This window comes from Carcharhinus amblyrhynchos, chromosome 13, assembly GCF_965287045.1.
Source record: "Carcharhinus amblyrhynchos chromosome 13, sCarAmb.v2.hapA, whole genome shotgun sequence".
Lineage (NCBI taxonomy): Eukaryota > Metazoa > Chordata > Chondrichthyes > Carcharhiniformes > Carcharhinidae > Carcharhinus > Carcharhinus amblyrhynchos.
In genome coordinates this window covers 80102562-80121624 of record NC_137336.1, presented here as the reverse complement: position 1 = coordinate 80121624, position 19063 = coordinate 80102562, and the positions used below count along the sequence as shown (strand labels likewise).

The 19063-nt window shown below is 43.6% G+C and overlaps 2 protein-coding genes across 2 annotated transcripts; one reads left to right on the top strand and one right to left on the bottom strand.

The window, feature by feature from the left end:
* Positions 1-1228: 1228 nt before the first annotated feature.
* On the top strand, positions 1229-7778 carry LOC145352007 (uncharacterized). The gene is made up of 2 exons (XM_080201877.1): positions 1229-1285; positions 4513-7778. Exon 2 carries the CDS (start codon positions 4871-4873, stop codon positions 5459-5461), a length of 591 nt encoding a protein of 196 aa, XP_080058003.1. The 5' UTR covers positions 1229-1285; positions 4513-4870; the 3' UTR covers positions 5462-7778.
* A 5699-nt stretch (positions 7779-13477) lies between these two features.
* On the bottom strand, positions 13478-17095 carry LOC145351395 (uncharacterized; the record flags this gene model as incomplete). The annotated part of the gene is made up of 1 exon (XM_080201004.1): positions 13478-17095. A coding segment is annotated over one exon (867 nt), but the record flags the coding sequence as incomplete, so codon positions are not given.
* Between the last annotated feature and the right edge of the window lie 1968 nt (positions 17096-19063).

Sequence of the window (19063 nt, the reverse complement as noted above, 5' to 3'; positions counted from 1 at the left end):
GTGCACACAAAGGACTCCACCTCCTCCTCCTCCTTAGAGGTGGATGACCGCCTCTGATCATAGCAGCCGTTGAGTGAGAAAGAGAAAGAATGAAGTCTCAATGAGCAATTGCCCAAAAGTCTCCTTCATGCGATGTGGGCATCACTAGCAAGGACATAACGTGTTGCCCAGCCCTAATTACCCTTGAACTGAGTGGCTTGCTGGGTTATTTCAGGGGACAGTTAGAATCAGCCATATAGCTGTTTCCCGAACTCTGTTAAGAACATAAGAACATAAGAAATAGGAGCAGGAGTAGGCCATCTAGCCCTTCGAGCCTGCCCCGCCATTCAATAAGATCATGGCTGATCTGTCGTGGCTCAGTTCCACTTTCCCGCCCTCTCCCCATAACCCTTAATCCCCTCTCTTATCAAGAACCCATCAACCCGCTTCTTAAAAATATTTAGCGAGGCAGCCTCCACCACTTCAACGGGCAGAGAATTCCAGAGATTCACCACCCTTTGAGTGAAGAAGTTCCTCCTCAACTCCGTTCTAAACCGCCTCCCCTTTATCTTGAGGCTGTGCCCCCTAGTCCTACTGTCTTTTTTGAGCGGGAAGAGTCTCTCCACCTCTATCCTATCCATCCCATTCATCATCTTATACGTCTCAATGAGATCTCCCCTCATTCTTCTAAACTCTAACGAGTACAAGCCTAGTTTATTCAGCCTCTCCTCATAGCTCAATCCCCTCAACTCCGGTATCAGCCTAGTAAACCTCCTCTGCACTCCCTCCAGGGCCAAAATATCCTTGCGCAGGTGCGGCGCCCAAAACTGCACACAGTACTCCAGCTGTGGCTTCACCAATGCCCTATACAGCTGCAGCAAGACCTCCCTACTTTTATATTCAATCCCATATTTCCTTCCGTAAAGGGCAGTAGCCAACTTTGTGGGGTTTTTTTTATAAGTGACAATAATTTCGAGTCACTCTTACAGAGATGAGCTTTCAATTCCAGATTTTATGAATTGGAATGAAATTCCCCCAGCCTCTACGATAGGGTTTGCAGCCACAGAACGAGTCTGGATCTTTGCTCCATTGAGGGGGGAGCCGGGCTTAGCCCCGCCTCCCATTCTCGTCGATTGGTTGGCGGACCACCGGCTCGCAGTTGGTCCTCCAGCCCCGCCTCCTTTTCCTGTTGGCCCGGAACTGCTGTCAATTATCCGGGTATTTCGAGCTGGAGCATGCGCACTGTCGGCGATGGCGCAAGACGGAGGCGGTGGAGGTGCGCGGCGTGCCGGTAAATTAAAGTCTGGTGAGTGATGAGAGAGGAGTGGTTGAAGCCGGCAAATGGGCTGGAAGCTTTCGTAAACGCCGTGTTTCGACATTAACACTCGAATTCAGATATCGGAAGGGACATTTGAACTGGCGCCAGATGCTCGGGTTTTTCCAGGTGACAGCTTCAAAAACTGACGCCATCTTTAAAGTGGTGTTTCTAATATGTGCTCCTCCTTCTTCAACCGTGCTTTCCCACCCAGAGATGTTGACAGTGCCTGCAACAGCGTGCGGTCCAGCTTGCAGGTGGTCAGGAAGGCGAATGGGATGCTGGCCTTCATAGCGAGGGGGATTGAATATAAAAGTAGGGAGGTCTTGCTGCAGCTGTATAGGGCATTGGTGAGGCCGCAGCTGGAGTACTGTGTGCAGTTTTGGGCGCCGCACCTGCGCAAGGATATTTTGGCCTTGGAGGGAGTGCAGAGGGGGTTTACTAGGCTGATACCGGAGTTGAGGGGGTTGAACTATGAGGAGAGGCTGAATAAACTGGGCTTGTACTCGTTAGAGTTTAGAAGAATGAGGGGAGATCTCATTGAGATGTATAAGATGTTGAATGGGATGGATAGGATAGAGGTGGGGAGGCTCTTCCTGCTCAGAAATGACAGTAGGACTAGGGGGCACAGCCTCAAGATAAAAGGGGGTCGGTTTAGAACGGAGTTGAGGAGGAACTTCACTGAAAGGGTGGTGAATCTCTGGAATTCTCTGCCCGTTGAAGTGGTGGGGGCTGCCTCGCTAAATATTTTTAAGACGCGGGTTGATGGGTTTTTGATAAGAGAGGGGATTAAGGGTTATGGGGAGAAAGCGGGAAAGTGGAACTGAGCAGCGACAGATCAGCCATGATCTTATTGAATGGCGGGGCAGGCTCGAAGGGCTAGATGGCCTACTCCTGCTCTTATTTCTTATTTCTTATGTTCATCTTCCTACCATGACCCTCACCCGCTCCATTCCCTCCCAGAATAAGGATAACGTCCCCCTTGTTCTCAGTTTTCACCCCACCAGCTTCTGCATGCAAAGCATAATTCTCTGCTATTTTCGCCAATTCCGGCATGATGCCATCACCAAACACATCATCTACTTCACTCCCTCAGTTAGCATTCCACACAGACAGTTCCCTCTGGGATAACCTAGTCCAGCCCTCCACAATACCCAACACCTCTCCTGTCACTCATGCAGCTGCCCATGTGACTGCAGAAGGTGTAATACCTGCCTCTTTATCTCTGCCATGCTTACCATCCAAGTTGCAGGTGAAGCAGCATTTCAATTTGGCCTATTGCATTTGCTGCTCCTGATGTGGTCTCCTCTATATCGCAGAGACCAAATGCAGACTGGGTGATTGCTTTGCTAAACACCTTCAGTCTGTACGCTGTCAGGACTCTGACCTTCTTGTTGCTTGCCATTTTAACACATGATCCTGCTCCCATGCCCACATGTCTGCCCTTGGCCTACTGCAATGTTCCAGTGAAGTTCAACGCAAATTGGAAGAACAGCATCTCATCTTCCAGCTAGGTTCATTCCAGCCTTCCGTCTGAACATCGAATTCAACAACTTTCAATGATTAGCTCTATCCCACCTTGACCCCTTTGCATTTTATTTAATTTTTAACTGTTCACTATTTCTTTTATTCCCCCTACTCTTTCCCCTATATTGCCCATCCTTCCCTTATCTTTTCTCCCCCTTTGCCTCCCCTTTCTCCCTTTTTCTCCATTTTACTTCCCTCTCACCCATCTTCTCCATTCCCCCACATCTTCATCTGTCACAGCTTCCCCTGTGATTTCAGCTTCTCTGCTATTTGGTCATTCACACTCTATATTCCCTCTATGGATGCCATTAGCAGTATTTCCCTTCATTTTTGTGGCTATGACTCATTTTTCATTCCCTCACCCTACACAATATATATCTCCCATTTTTTATGCCTTTTACCTTTGACAAAGAGCCATCTGGAGCCAAAATATCAGCTCTTCTCTCTCCTTACAGATGCTGCCAGACCTGCAGCTTGGTTCTTGGTTTCAGATTCCAGCATCTGCAGTAACTTGCTTTTATCCAGAGGGAGTGTTGAAACCAGAGGCTGGACATTGGGTGGATTTGCAAACGTTTTGTGGATCCGCAAACTTTCAGAATCAGTGTCAGCCCCATGGTTTGCAGTTGTACGGCTTCTCCATTCTGGAGACAGGCCCAATTTAATGATCACCATAGGTTGATTGGCAATGCTAAAATTGCTCCTTAGTGTCCTGAGATGCATAGGTTAGACGGATCAGTGGGTAAAATATGTAGCATATGAAGGTAGGGCCTGGCTGGGTTGTGATCGGTGCAGACATGATGGGCCGAATGGCCTCTTTCTGCACTGTAAGGTTCTGAGATTCTATGATCCTGGTTCAGTGAGTGGAGGCTGGTTCACATGAAAGGACTGGGAGAGGAGGGGCAATAGGTCAGTCCACTTTGGGTGGATCCTGAGCTCTGGGCCAGAAGGAAACCATGGGAGATGGTTGGAGAGGATTCAGAAACACCTGCTGGAGATCCCAACCTTCAATGAAACTTTGAGCTCCTGTTTTTGCATCTCCAGAATTTTCTTGCTTTACATTTTACCATCTTGGTGAAGCAACAGAGATTGGGTGGGGCTTCAGGGTCCCTGTGACCAGGAGAGAAACCAATTGATTATATTCAATCTGCACAAGGGATTTGAGAACTGTGCCTAACCAGAGAGAAGGAGAGAGACAATTGGGAACGGAGGAAAAGAGTGGTGGAGGTGCTGTGATGGATTTGACATGGTGACCAACTCCTGTGGAGAATATTAATGACCAATTTGCTATAAGAGTCCAACTGAATGGGTGGGAGGGTATTGGGTTCAGTGCTATCACTGCTGTAAAGGCAGTGAGGTGGGGGAGGGGTGCAGTGCTGTTGGTTGCAGTGCTATTGGAAGACAGAACCAGTGGGGGACGGGGTGCTGTGCAACCAGAATTGGCCAGTTTATGGCACAAATAGTGTTCTAGAACCATGAAGCCCAGGACTGCTCTCAAATATGGAACAATCCTGTGAAATATTGCACAGCTGGTCAGTATGGGGTTTGCATTCCAGTACAGGAAGGAGGGAGAGTATGTGAAATGAGGATTTCATGTGAAGGCGATGATGAAAGCATTTTCCATTGAATCTAGAATTGTCTGTGTTGAATTTCTATCCTGTATTTACAGTGAGTTCTGTGAACTTCTTTTCCAGGATATTCCTGGGTGGATTTACAGACAAGAAGCTCAAACCAAACATTACGGCGTGATCTCAGAGACCCTCAGTTCACTAGGACCTGAATATCATCAGATTTGCAATGTGAGAAGAGAAATATTTGTTGTTTCTGTCTGTGGGAGAACTTTTCAAAGATCAGCGTAACTGGCAAAACACAGACACACACATACCCGAGTGATCGTGTTCCATTGGCTGACTATGGAAAGAACTTTAACCAGTTGAAGAGGCTAAAAAACATCTCACACCACTCACAGGGAGGAGGAACTGTTCATGTCTCCCGTGTGTGGGCAACGTTTCAACCGATTGACCAAACAGGAGACTCAAAGGCACTGACGCAATGGAGAAACCGTGGAAATGTGAAGACTGTGGTAAAGGATTCAATTATCCATCCCGATTAGAAATCCATCGACGCGTTCACACTGGGGAGAGACCATTCTCCTGCTCGGAGTGTGGGAAGGGATTTGCTCAGTCATCTAGTCTTCGCTCACACCAGCGAGTTCACATTGAGAAAAAGCCATTCAACTGCACAACCTGTGGATTGAAATTCAAATCTTCATCCGTCCTTGCTAATCATCAGCGAATTCACACAGCATCGAGACTATTCACTTGTTTTGTGTGTGGGCAGAGATTTGGTGAGGTACTCGACCTCCAGTCACATCATCAAATGCACACCAAGGAGAATCCATTCAGCTGCACTTCCTGTGGAAAGAGTTTCAGGCAGTCGAGCGACCTTCATGAACACCAACGCACTCACACTGGGGAGAAGCCATTCACCTGTTCCATATGTGGGAAGGGATTTGCTTGGTCGTCCCAACTACTGACACATCAGCGAGTTCACACTGGAGACAGACCATTCACCTGTTCCTTGTGTGGGGCAGGATTCACTCAGTCACAACACCTGCTGAGGCATGAGCAAGTTCACAAGTGAGAACAGAGGTTGGAGTTTGCTGTTTTTGATGCTGTTAATCACATTCAGGACTGATAGTCTGACAATATTGTGTTTGTTTCTGCAGATGTTAATAATCTCATAATTGGCAGGAGTTTAATATTCTGGAGATATCGTTGACTTTCGGCCTGCAATGTCCCCATTATCTGTGATCTTTCCCCTGAATACAACTCTCTCAAAGAACTTCACAATAAAACTGTGAACTTTTACTCCAATCCTAAATTGGTCTTTGCTGCAAAAACTACCGTTCACTTTTGGAGAGTTTCAACTGATTAACATCTCCCATGAGAAAGTGCTGATTAATCCTTGCTGACAATTATTTCTAACTCCCACTTTCTTCACAGTGATTCCTCCATTATGCAAATTTATTATGAAGAAAGCAGAAACAAAATCATAAAATATTTTATAGGAACATCAATAACAACTTCTTCAATCAACATTGATATTGACAAAGTTGGGGACTGCCTGCTGTGATTGTGGAGTCAGACACTTTAGAAATTTTCAAACAGTTATTGGATAGGCACATGGAGCACTCCAGAATTATAGGGAGGGGATAGCTTGATCTTGGGATTGGATATAGCTCGGCACAACATTGAGGCTGAAGGGCCTGTACTGTGCTGTAATGTTCTATGAAGTTTGGAAGTTACTGAGTTGAATCATTCTGGCACAGCAGGAGCAACATTTGGTAAAGGTGGAACATTCAGAATATTGTTTTCAGTTCTGGTCACCTCATTATAACAAGGACGTGGAAGCATTGGAGAGAATGCAGAGGAGATTTACTAGGATGCTGATGCTGCCTGATTTGGAGGGTAGGTCTTATGAGGAAAGGTTGAAGGAGCTGGGGCTTTTCTCTTCGGAGCAGAGGAGGATGAGAGGTGACTTAATAGAGGTTTATAAGATGATGAGCGGGATTGATAAAGTGGACGTGCAGAGACTATTTCCTCGGCTGGATGTAGCTGTTACTAGGGGGCATAACTATAAGGTTCATGGTGGGAGATATAGGAGGGATGTCCGAGGTAGATTCTTCACCCAGAGAGTGGTTGGAGTGTGGAATAGACTGCCTGCTGTGATTGTGGAGTCAGACACTTTGGGAACTTTCAAACAGTTATTGGATAGGCACATGGAGCACTCCAGAATTATAGGGAGGGGATAGCTTGATCTTGGGATTGGACACAGCTCGGCACAACATTGAGGCTGAAGGGCCTGTACTGTGCTGTAACGTTCTATGAAGTTTGGAAGTTACTGAGTTGAATCAATCTGGCACAGCAGGAGCAACATTTGGTAAAGGTGGAACTCATAACAACAACTAGTTTGAGAATTGCGCAGCAGAGATGACATCTATCACTGAAGCAAAAGCAAAGCCTATCTGATGTACAACATAAACCCAACAGCCAGATTCTGTGTGTAGTTCTGGTCACCATGTTGTAGAAAGCATATAGAAACGCTGGATATGGTGCAGAGAAAAATGAACAAGAACGGAAAAGGTGAACAAACTGGATCATTTTCCCTTGAAGAAAACCATCTGAGGATTTACCTGGGAGGTCTTTAAATTGCTATAAGATTTTGACAGCAAATACAAAAGATATTTATTATTGGTAGGAAGTGATGAAGATTAAGACTAACAATGAAATTGCTTTAAAATAAGAAGGGGAGGTGGGGGGATTGAGAAGAGCAGCTGTCTGAAGTGGTTTTGATGTGCGAATTAGTATAACAGTGAGAAAAGCAAGTTTTTAATCTGTACCTAAGGGAGAAAAATTGAGTAGAGAAGAGGTTAATTTCAAAATGGAGATTTAAAGAAAGTACATTTGTATACTAAAAGCAAGGTTCACAGGGGGCTAATATTAAAGTGAATAAATGATTTATTTATAGCATTGTTAACTGGAGAGAGAGGCAGTAACAGCGGCTACCATCAAGGCCACTCCCAGCTACAGAAAAGTCTTCCAAAAACAAATTTAGGTTGTAAGGGTGGCTGGTTAGAATCCAAAACTCAAACAGAGAAGATTAAATCTTCGCTGAAACTATAGATGGTTTTCCCAAACGTTCAAAACGTAGTGTGGTAACTATCTGTTGGGTTTAGCTAAAAGAGTTGTATATTATTGGATGTTGTTTGGGAAATAGGGGACCTTTAAAAGTTCAGGAAATGTACATACGTGGGACCAAAGTGATAACTTTGTGATGCCGAATGTGTGTGTGTTTGTGTAGCCAACAGGATAGTTAAGTGTACGGTTGTGTATTATACTCCTTTTTGTCCTGTGTTTATTTTTCCCTTTTAAGCTAATAAATATTCTTTATTCATTGATCATTAAATGAGTGGACTATTACTCCCTGAGATGCATGTTATTTCTCACAATATACCAAATTAAATTACATTTTGGAATAGCCTCACATTTAACATCAGTAATCTGGGGAAGTCCATTACTGAGGGAAAAAAAAATTGCCCAGAAAATGATGAAAATGTGGAACTCATGACCACAGGAGTAGGTGAAATGATTAATATCTATGTATTGATATTAATCATGTATTGATGATGTATTGTTTTCTGTGTAATCTTATGGAAGGCTTCAACTGATTGTCCAACCAGGAGAGACACAAGGACACCCACAACAGGTGAGAAAACATGAGGGGAAATATTTGATCTAAATATTTAGAGGCTGAATAAACTGGGCTTGTACTCGTTAGAGTTTAGAAGAATGAGGGGAGATCTCATTGAGACGTACAAGATGATGAATGGGATGGATAGGATAGAGGTGGAAAGACACTTCCCGCTCAAAAAAGACAGTAGGACTAGGGGGCACAGCCTCAAGATAAAAGGAGGGCGGTTTAGAACGGAGTTGAGGAGGAACTTCTCCACTCAAAGGGTGGTGAATCTCTGGAATTCTCTGCCCGTTGAAGTGGTGGAGGCTGCCTCGCTAAATATTTTTAAGACGCGGGTTGATGGGTTTTTGGTAGGAGAGGGGATTAAGGGTTATGGGGAGAGGGCGGGAAAGTGGAACTGAGCAGCGACAGATCAGCCATGATCTTATTGAATAGCGGGGCAGGCTTGAAGGGCTGGATGGCCTACTCCTGCTCCTATTTCTTATGTTCTTATTATGTTCTTATCTACATTTACATTCCAATTCGTTGTAGTATTTTATATACCTCAATCAGAACCTCTCTGAGTATAAGCCCAAACTGTTAATCTCTTCTCGTATGTCAATCCTTTCATCCATTAAATTAATCTGGTATACCTTCTCTGAACTGCCTACAATACCAGCACATCCTCAAATAGAAGACCAAAACTGGATACAATACTGCAGATCTGGCCCCATCAACACTATCTACAATTGCAACAACACTTCTCTACTTTTATACTAGTCCTTTTGGAATATATGCTATCATTCCATTTGTCTTTTTTTAATTACATGGTGCACCTGCATACCAACTTTCTATGGTTTGTGAACAAAGACACTGTGATCCCTTTGTCCAGATGAATTTTGAATCTGCTTTACATTGAGATAGTAATTTGCATTTCGATCTTTTTTTCAGTCAAAATGGATAACCTTATACTTAACCACATTAAACTCCATCTGCTGGATTGTGGTCCATTCTCCTCACCTATTTATATCTGTATATAAAATCTTTATCTCCCTTTCACTGCCTGTTTTCTGACCTACTTCAGTATCATCCATAAATTTTGCAATGTTACACTCTATCTCTGCTTGCAGATCATTTATATAGATTGTAAACAGTTGCGGCCTGAGGACAGGTGCAGGTTTGGAGGGTTGAATGGCTTCTCCTGTGTCTATTTTCTATGTTTCTTTGTGACATCCTTTGGAGCACTGGATACAGGTGATTAAAGATGCTGTGGCTTCCACATCAACCCAAGAGTTACGGTCGTTTCTAGGGCTGCTAATGTACACAGAAAATTAAATTGAACCGGGCCTCCAACCTGGTTTCGCTAAATCAACTGCTTAAAAAAAAGTCAAGTTTGGGAATGGCCCACCTATCAAGATCTGGGATTTAACAGAATAAAGCAACAGCTATCATCATCGAATATCTAAGCGTATTACAATCTGACAAAAAAGGTTGTGTTAACCTGCAACGTGTCTCCATCAATTAGTACAGACAGATGGCCAAATGGAGAGGAATACCCACTACCATATGCCTCCAGGAGTTTGGGTATAGTGGCAAGAAAGTACACCCAAATTGAAAAATAAAGATTGGTGGTAATACTTGGAGTGAAAAAAAAATCCATCAATACCTTTATGGGCCAAAATTTATCGAACACAATCTGCTACTAGAATTGCTAAGACAGTTCAAAGCAGGACAGGACCCAATTCCAGCAGTGGACAATATTATTGGTCGCTGAGAGCTGTCAGTTTGAACGTCAGTTGAGAGGCCACATTTCAGATGCTTATGCCCTAAGTAGGCTGCCTTTATCAGACATCCCACCGATGTTATCACAAGTAGAAGAGATGGCTATAAATTTTCTGCATACTGTTCCAGTGACCACGCATAACATACGTTTTTGGGTGCAAAAGGTCTCGGTCCTGAGAAAAGTCAAACAATTAGTGCTGACAAGAGAATTGGAAAGACCTGTAATGCCCCAATTCTACCCATATTGCCGTAGAAGAGAGCAGCTCACTGTAAAAGATGGCATATTGCTATCAGGAGTTATTCTAAGTCAGGACTGCCATTTCACACTGCCTGAAGTAAAGCATGGACACCCACGATTATACAAAATGAAGATGTTGGCAGGAGGCAATGCCTGGTGGGCCAGAATGGACGTGGACATAGTGGCGCTTGTAGATCGACGCTGGCAATGATTGAAGTTGCCATCAGCAATCTCCTACACCCATGGGAATGGCCAGATGGACCGTGGACTCAGTTACATGTGGACATCTATCCATCCCGAGTGGATGGACGTTCATGGAATGCTTTAGGCAACCACAACAATAATGATAGAGAAAATTTGCACCTCCCTTTTGATGCAGAGGATCCTGGACTTGCTGAACTCTGACAATGGGATGTCTTTTGCCAGGTTGATGACATTGAACGGGATATGAGATATCAGCGTAGCACCATACCATCCATTGTCATGGAGAGAGCAGTACAGACTTTAAAAGTTGCTTTTAAAAAAAGCCAGCAGCCTCAATAGACACCAAGCTCTCGCATTAGTTATCTGATTAAGGACAAGTCCCATGTGCTGCGACAAGAATGATGCCCACAGAATTGCTCATGGGCAGCCAACTCCACATGAGATTGTGATCTTCCTGAATCTGAAGGCGAATGTGGAAAAGCATCAAGACAGAGGTCATGACAACAACAGCTGGGACAGATAATTGGAGACCATTTTCTCTAACTGACGTGAGTGTGATGTATCAAACAGGCACTTATTACGTATATCGTGAGGACCAGAGTTCCACTTCACCCAATTTCTCAGGATGCAAAGGAATAGCCGGAGTTTTGTCTGCAGTGTCCATTTCACACTGAAGTCCTAACTACTAATGATGGAGAGGCAGGGCTGGCTGGTCTGGGAGGGCTCTCCTCAGTTCTTGACCCACTGGGCATGATAGGCTCCTCGGGGTCCCTTGGCGTAATTCTTTGCCAGTACCTTTTCACCGGTCTCCAATCATCTCTCCCAGCTGTAGTTGTCATGACCTCCGCATTAGGCTTCTTGCTACTTTTCCACCTTAGTTTCCAGATTCAGGAAGGTCAAACTCAATCTAGTGTGGAGTTGGCTGCTGTGGGAGTTATCCTTTAATCAAATAATGAAATAGCTTGGTGTCCATTAAGCTGCAGGCTGATTTTTTTTTTAAGCAGCTTTTAAAGTCTGGACCGCTGTCTCCATGACAATGGATGGTGTGGTGCTATCCTGACATCTCATATCCCGTTCAACTTCATGAACCTGGCAAAATACATCCCATTGTCAGAGACTAGCAAGTCTGGCACCCCATGAATCAAAAAGGGAGTGTGGGAGGATGAGTTCCCTGATTGGGCAATCAGTACTCAATCAGGGATATATATTTAACGTGTATAAATGTGGATTGTCAGGTTTACTGGCACTCCGAATTCTGACTTTGTACCTGAAGCAACCTTAGGAGTGGGGATAAATTTGTAAATGAAGGGAATCTGGTGAAGGGACACCTGCGTCTGAGAAATTATTTCACAAAGTGTTTCCAAATCCTCTCGCCCAATGCCCCCTCGCAAATTCTCTGGAATAAATAAGGGGCTCTCTCCTTCCAAGTTCATCAACATCTAATGTCAAGCTCCAGCAGATGCAGAGCGCATGCTTCAGATCACTATCCTGGCAGTGATTGACAGCAGCTCTGAACCAATAGGAGAAGGAAAAGGGAAGGGGTGGCTATGGTTTGTCTCTGAACCAATATAAGTGAATGAGGGACGGGGCTGAGCTCGGATCTCCTTCATTAGATGAGACTCTGTAATTTCAAAAGCTGATTTTTTCCCAAACCCAGCAGAAATCTGGACCTTTCTGTTTGTGGCTCTACACAGATCAAACTTGTGGGTGTGCAGCAAACATTTTAATATTTGTGGCAACATAATGGAATAATACAGAAATAATCCAACGGCTGACTTAAAGGGCAATATTAAAGAGAACGCTTGGCTTCATTAAACGAATCAACAGAAAGGTTAGAACAAGTTAGAGAGAAAGTTAATAGTATCATCGTTCCGAACAACAGTGACTAGAAAGGGGTGACTGATCTGAAGAACATGGGAGAAATCCAATCAGGTTCCAAGTGTCCAAATGTTTTCTAAATCAGAAATCATGTAACAATCTGGAACTCTCATGAAGATGGATTGATATTAGATGGAAGATCTGGATCAGTGCACTAACCCAGGAAACTTTAAGATCAGACTGACAGTATTTCAGAATTGAACCTGGACAGAAATCAAAACTCAGCAGAGCTAGCTGCATCCATAAGAGTTAGCAGCTTGAGTCCATTTGGATTTAATATTAACTTTGTTTTCTCTCTTCACAGTTGCTGGCAGACATGTTGGGATTCTCCAACATCCTCTGTTTTTGTTTCAGTTTCTGCAGTGTTTTGCTCATTCCAGAAGTGACCCTGTCATAGCAGCAATCCCATTTTTAACCCTGTTAGTAAGGCCTCTTGATGGATGTATCTTGGAGGATGATGTACACAAATAATTTGTGAGCTATCTAATGATAATAGTGAGGGAAAAGGAAACAGCCTGGAAGCAACAGACACTTCATGTTTAGGCTTGGTGTGTATAAGAAAATCTTTTGGAGAGTTGGTGCAGACTCAATGGGCTGAATGGTCATCTTCTGCACCATAGGGATTCTATTCTATTGTTCTACATAAGAACATAAGAAATAGGAGCAGGAGTAGGCCATCTAGCCCTTCGAGCCTGCCCCGCCATTCAATAAGATCATGGCTGATCTGTCGTGGCTCAGTTCCACATTCCCGCCCTCTCCCCATAACCCTTAATCCCCTCTCTTATCAAAAACCCATAAGCAGCTTTGACTATCCAAATCCACCTCTTCCATTGAACCTTCAATTCAGGTTGAATAGCATCTGGGACAGAAGCAAAAACAAGGCATTAACAATAAACAATGGATGGCTACAAACTCCCTGTATGATCCTCTGATATCCGTTTTGGAGTCATCTTTCCTTCCAGTCTGCTGCCTGACTCCTCACTTCATACAGCCTGCAGGCTGTCATAGATAACAAGCTGGTTACAAAGCAGAGCACAGAGATGAGGTTAAATTCTGCTACTCAGACTGAAATAAAGTAGGAAGTGGGGTTCCACACGGAACAATGCAGCGACCACTGTTAGTCATAATTTACATAAACCATTTGGATTTAGAAATCAGAAGGCCAATTTTAAAATATAGGAGCAGAATGACAACAAATCACAGTCAAAAATTCCTGATTCACAAAACTTTGCAACACAGCTCATTAAATCATTAATCCAGTAACAGACTAAACAATAACACAAGGAAGTGATTAACTGCTTTATTTATGAATTAGCTGATGATCAAATTGGGAGATACAGTTAATGTTGATGAAAACTGCAACAAAACTCTGGTATCTAAAAGACACATATCAATAAAACAGGAAGTTGTTGGGAACTCATTGCATGCCCTTCTTTATTTGGAGATCAAGTGCCTTGTACAATTGTTCCAGCAGCTAAAAAGATCTTGTGAACTCCTCCACATGCTATTTTAATACAGACATTGAATTATTTATTTTTAATTACATTTTCCTATGTTAAAGATGCTATATTAATACAAGTTGTTATTCCTGTTGCTTTAAAGTGTTAGACTCAGGACTGTAATAAAAACACCTCAGAAATGTCACAGGATAATCACAATGGCTGTTATAAAACTGGAGACTCAATCCTGCCATTTCAGTTTCAGTCTGAAGAGAGCACAGTTTTACACCAATCTCCGTGATTTAAAATGATCATCCAATAGTTAAATTTAAAGGTCTATGTCATGGCGAGAGAACTCAAAGCTGTGGTGTGCCCTTCATTTTTCATGTGGGTAACTGGGAACATTTCCGCGACTAGCATGTGTGACGGAGATGTCTCCAGCTGCAGCTCCTGGAAGCTGAGTTTCAGAACTGGAATAGTGACAGGGGACATTGTGGAACATCTGTGAGATGGAGAGTATCATAGATAGCAAGTGTAGACAGGTTAAGAGTCCAGAGGAGGAAGGGAATGGGTCACCACCAGGTGGATCAAAAGGTCTACACAGGCAGTGCAGGAATCTCCTGTGGCCATTACCCTGTAAAACAGATTTCCCACTTTGGATACTGTTGAGGAGGATGACATCTCAGGGGAAAACGGCAACAGGCAAATTCATTGTACCACAGTTGACTCTGCTGCACAGGAGAAGGGCAACAAGTGTGAGAATGTAATAGTTAGAGTGGTTCAACTGTAAGGGGAACAGACAGGCACAAATGAAACTCCAGGATGGTATGTTGCCTCCCTGGCGTGAGGGTCAAGGATGTGTCAGAGCAGTTGTACAACACACTGGAGGGGCAGGACAAACAGACAGTGGCCGTACCACACAATGGTACAAACAATGTAAGTTAAAAAAAAGTATGAGGTCCAAAAAGCAAAATATAGGGAGTTAGGAAGAAAGTTGAAAAATAGAACTTCAATGGTGGGATCAAAGGATTACTACCAGTGTCACGAGCTAGTCAGAGTAGAAATAACGTATTATATCGGATGAATATATGGCTGAAGAAATGGTGAAAGGGGAGGGTTTCAGACTCCTGGGACATTAGGACCTATTATGGGGAGATGTGGGACCAATATAAACTGGATAGGTTAGGCCTGGGCAGGACCGGGACAGATGTACTAGGGGGAGTATGCATTAGAGTGGTTGGGGAGCGTTTAATCTAAAATTGCAGGGGGAGAGAGACTTATGCAAGGAGTTAGAGGAGGTGGAATCAAAGATAAGAGCAAGATACAGAAGGGGAAATAAGAAAAGCAATAGGCAGATCAACGGTCAGAATCAAACAGGGTCACAGTGAAAAAGACCAGTAATGTTAAAAAGAAAAGGGTTTTTGCTTTAATGAGTGGAGATTTTGCAACACGGTTCTCAAGAAGGAGTTCGATATAGCTCTTGGGGCAATGGGGATCAATGGTGGAGGGAGGTGGGATCAGGCTTGAACAGCCAAGCGGCCTGTTCCTGGTGCTCCTTACTCCTATATTTCTAATTTTCTATCTTGTCTCCTCCTGCATGTGTTACTTTAATATGGACTTTAAACTATTTATTTTTAACTGTAGTTTCATATGTTCCCATTGTCCTTTTTATGTTCCTATGTTTCTTATCTCCTTCTGCACTCTACAGATTCTATATGTGTACTTCAGTATTACTTGCTGTTGGTGTTGGTTTAAAGCGGTGGACTCAAGATTGTCACAAAAAATGTTAAAAACTTCATAGAATAATCAGTACAGTAACTTTAAAGTGGAGACTTAATCCTGCCATTTCAGTCAGGAAAGAACACAGTTTTACACCAATCCCTGATTTAACAGCACACTTCCAATCTGCCTAACTCAGGTTGTATAACTACAGTTATAAAGGAGATTCTGTTCTGTGTCTAGGAGCTTTGAAACATCCTGGTTACAAATCAGAACTCAGAGGGGTTCCAGTTACAGGGAGTTTGCATCTTTCCATCCATTTTTCTCTGTCGCCGTGGCCTCCACGCTGCCTGAATTGTTCATCTTTAGATGATACGTACTGCATAGGAGCGATTGAGAAACATTTCTTATGTTGCTGAAGATATGCCAAAACGCTGGCAGTGTACAGAGATCAGAAATACCAAAGTGCTGCTCATTGCCCTCAGTGTGACCTTGAAGGACTGTATCCAGGTTGTCATATAATCTTCCCTCAGATTGTCCTTTCTGAGATCCAGCCAAATGATGTTAAACACTCAAGTGGGAAAGACAAAAATCCACAATAATGTGATTAACAAAAAAGCTTGGCATGATATTTGACATTTATCCAGAATATTAAACAGCAGTCTATTTATACAGTTTATTAACATCAGCTGAAATGAACATCAACTGTCAGAATGAGAAGTGTTAATCTTTTACATGATTAACAGCAGCAGTGAACCCAGAAATCCATCCCCTGCACGTGCTGGTTAGGTGGATTGGCTATGCTAAATTCTCCCTCAAGATGCCGGAGTGTGATGACTATTGGATTTTCACAGTAACTTCATTACAGTGTTAATGTAAGCCTACTTGTGATACTAATAAATAAACTTTAAACCTTCAGTCACTTGTGTGTATGCCAGGAGCATAACTGAGTGAATTGCTTTCCTCAGAGCAGGTGAACAGCACTTCCCCAGTATGAACACGCTGGTGTGTCAGTAAATCCTTCTTACTTTTAAAGGTCTTCTCACAGTCAGAGCATTGAAAAGGTCTCTGATCAGTGTGCACAAGCTGATGTGTCTGAAGGTGGGATGATCGAGTGAATCCCTTCCCACAAATAGAGCAGATGAAAGGCCTCTCCCCAGTGTGAACTCGCTGATGTGTCACCAGGTCAGATGAATTGGTGAATCCTTTCCCACACATGGAGCAGCCAAATGGTCTCTCCCCAGTGTGAATTCGCTCATGTGTCAGGAGTTTAGATGGCCGATTGAATCCCTTGCCACAGATGTAGCAGGTGTATGGACTTTCCCCGGTGTGAAGTCGCTGATGTTTCAGAAACCTGGGTAATCGATTAAATCCCTCACCACAGAAGGAACAGATAAACAGACTCTCCCTAGTGTGAATGCGCTGGTGCGTCAGCAGGTAGGACGACTGAGTGAATCCCTTCCCACAAATTGAGCAGGTGAATGGCCTCTCTTCACTGTGAGTTTGCTGATGTCTCTGAAAACTCGATGACTGGCTGATCGCCTTCCCACACACAGAGCAGATGACTGAACTCTGCTCCGTGTGAATGTGCTGGTGTCTCAGAAGGTTGGATGAATTAGTGAATCCCTTCCCACACACGGTGCAGGTGAACGGCCTCTCCCCAGTGTGACTGCGTTGATGAATTTCCAACTTTGATGGGGAACCAAATCCCTTCCCACATTCCCCACATTCCCACGGTTTTTCCGTGGTGCTGGTGCCTTCGTGTCTATCCAGGTTGGACGATCAGTTCAAATGTTATCTGTGTACAGTTTATCTCCAGTGTAAACGATGCAATGTTTTTTTCAGGCTGTGCGATTGGTTATCCTTCTTCATCTATCTTAAAGATTCAGTGACATCCAGCTTCTGATTCATTAAGTGATTTTATGTGCTGTTTAGTTTGAGTTTCCTGTTTGCCAATTCACCCATTCGAATAGCCTATCAAGGGAGGTTACAAAATCCAGTACAGGATAGAAATTCAAAACAGACAATTCTAGTTTATTTCCATTTTGGGATTTGTTCATGTGGGTGTCACTGACAAGGCTGGTATTTGTTGCTATCCCAATTTCCCTGGAAAAAATGGTGCTGAGCCACTTTCTTAAGTTACTGCAACACACTTGTTGTTGGTGCTGTTAGGAAGGGACTTCCAGAATTTTGTCCCAGCGACATTGAAGGAACAGCATTTTATTTCAGTTTCTGAGTTATGATGGAAAATTCTATTGATGAAGCAGCTGAATATGGTTGCGCCTAGGATACAGACTCGTGGGACTTCCCTAGTGATGTCCTGGGTTCGAGATGACAATGAATAAATTTTAAAATGAGAAATATTAATTGGCTTTGTCGATAAAACAAACACTTATCGAATTTTGAAGATCTGAACGATTTCCCAAGGGTTCACACTGACTGATTGGTTCCAGTCTTCAATCCCCCCTAGACTGGAGACACAGCTCGCTGCTCCCTTTGCTCCTCCGGCCTCTAAACTGTTCTTGCTGTTCTTTCCCAGGACAATCTCCAACATGACCCCAAGGCTGAAGGAAGGGTCTGGGGGTCCGGGGAAGGGGGTGACGATTAAGGCGATGCTGCAGCCTTTTCCTCTATCTGAGCCGCCGCTGCCCAGTTTCTTCTCTTGTTTCCACCGGATCCGACTCCCAACAAAGGAGCTTCCCAGAATGCCCCGGCAGCTGGCCCTGGGGAGCATGAGAACTCGGCGCTAGGGAAATCGGCGAGTCGCATAGAGCGGTTTCTGAGGCGCGGTGGATCGTGGGAGAGGCATCCTCCATTACTCATTGAATCCAACAATGCAGAAGAAGGGTTTTTGCCCGCTCCCATCTGCATGAGCTAAGTATTTAGGCACAGCCGTCCTCTAGATACTAACATCTCGCCGGATAAAATGTTATCCCTCATGTCATCATTGCCACTTTTGTTATTTCGTTCTGATGATATGATGCAGTGTCACTGGCTAGGCTAACATTGATTGTCAATACTTAATTGCAGTTAGTGAGGTGGTAGCCTTCTTCCATTGCTGTCGTGCATGTGGTCTAGGTACATTCAATGGTTTCAATTGCAGCATCCAGTAACTTGCTTTTATACTGCACAGTTTTGGTTCCCTTACTTGGGAAAGGATATAAAGGAGGTTCAGAGAAGGTTCATTAGATTGATTTAAGGGATGAAATTTAATGAGGAGAGACTGAAAAGCTTATGCCTCCACACGCTGGAGTTTAGAAGAATGTGAACAGATCTAATTGAAATATATAAAATAAAATATAAAAGAGAATTGGCAAGCTAGATGTAGAACATATATTTCCCATTGTTTGACATTCTAGAATGAGAGAACATAGTTTTAGACAAAGGGGTCGTAGACTTAAAACAGAAATTAGGAAAAATTGCTTCTTTCAAAGGGTCATGGGTCTCTGGAATTCTCCTCCAGAATGCAATAGACTCTGGCACACTAAACAATAAGGAGGAGATAGAAACTCTGGAATTCTCTGCCCGTTGAAGTGGTGGAGGCTGCCTCGCTAAATATTTTTAAGACACGGGTTGATGGGTTTTTGATAAGAGAGGGGATTAAGGGTTATGGGGAGAGGGCGGGAATGTGGAACTGAGCCACGACAGATCAGCCATGATCTTATTGAATGGCGGGGCAGGCTCGAAGGGCTAGTTGGCCTACTCCTTCTCCTATTTCTTATGTTCTTAAACATAGTAAAATAGAAACTA

What these genes read in the sequence shown, in the direction of transcription:
- LOC145352007 (XM_080201877.1), top strand. Translation starts at nt 4,871, where the DNA reads ATGGAGAAACCGTGGAAATGTGAAGACTGTGGTAAAGGATTCAATTAT.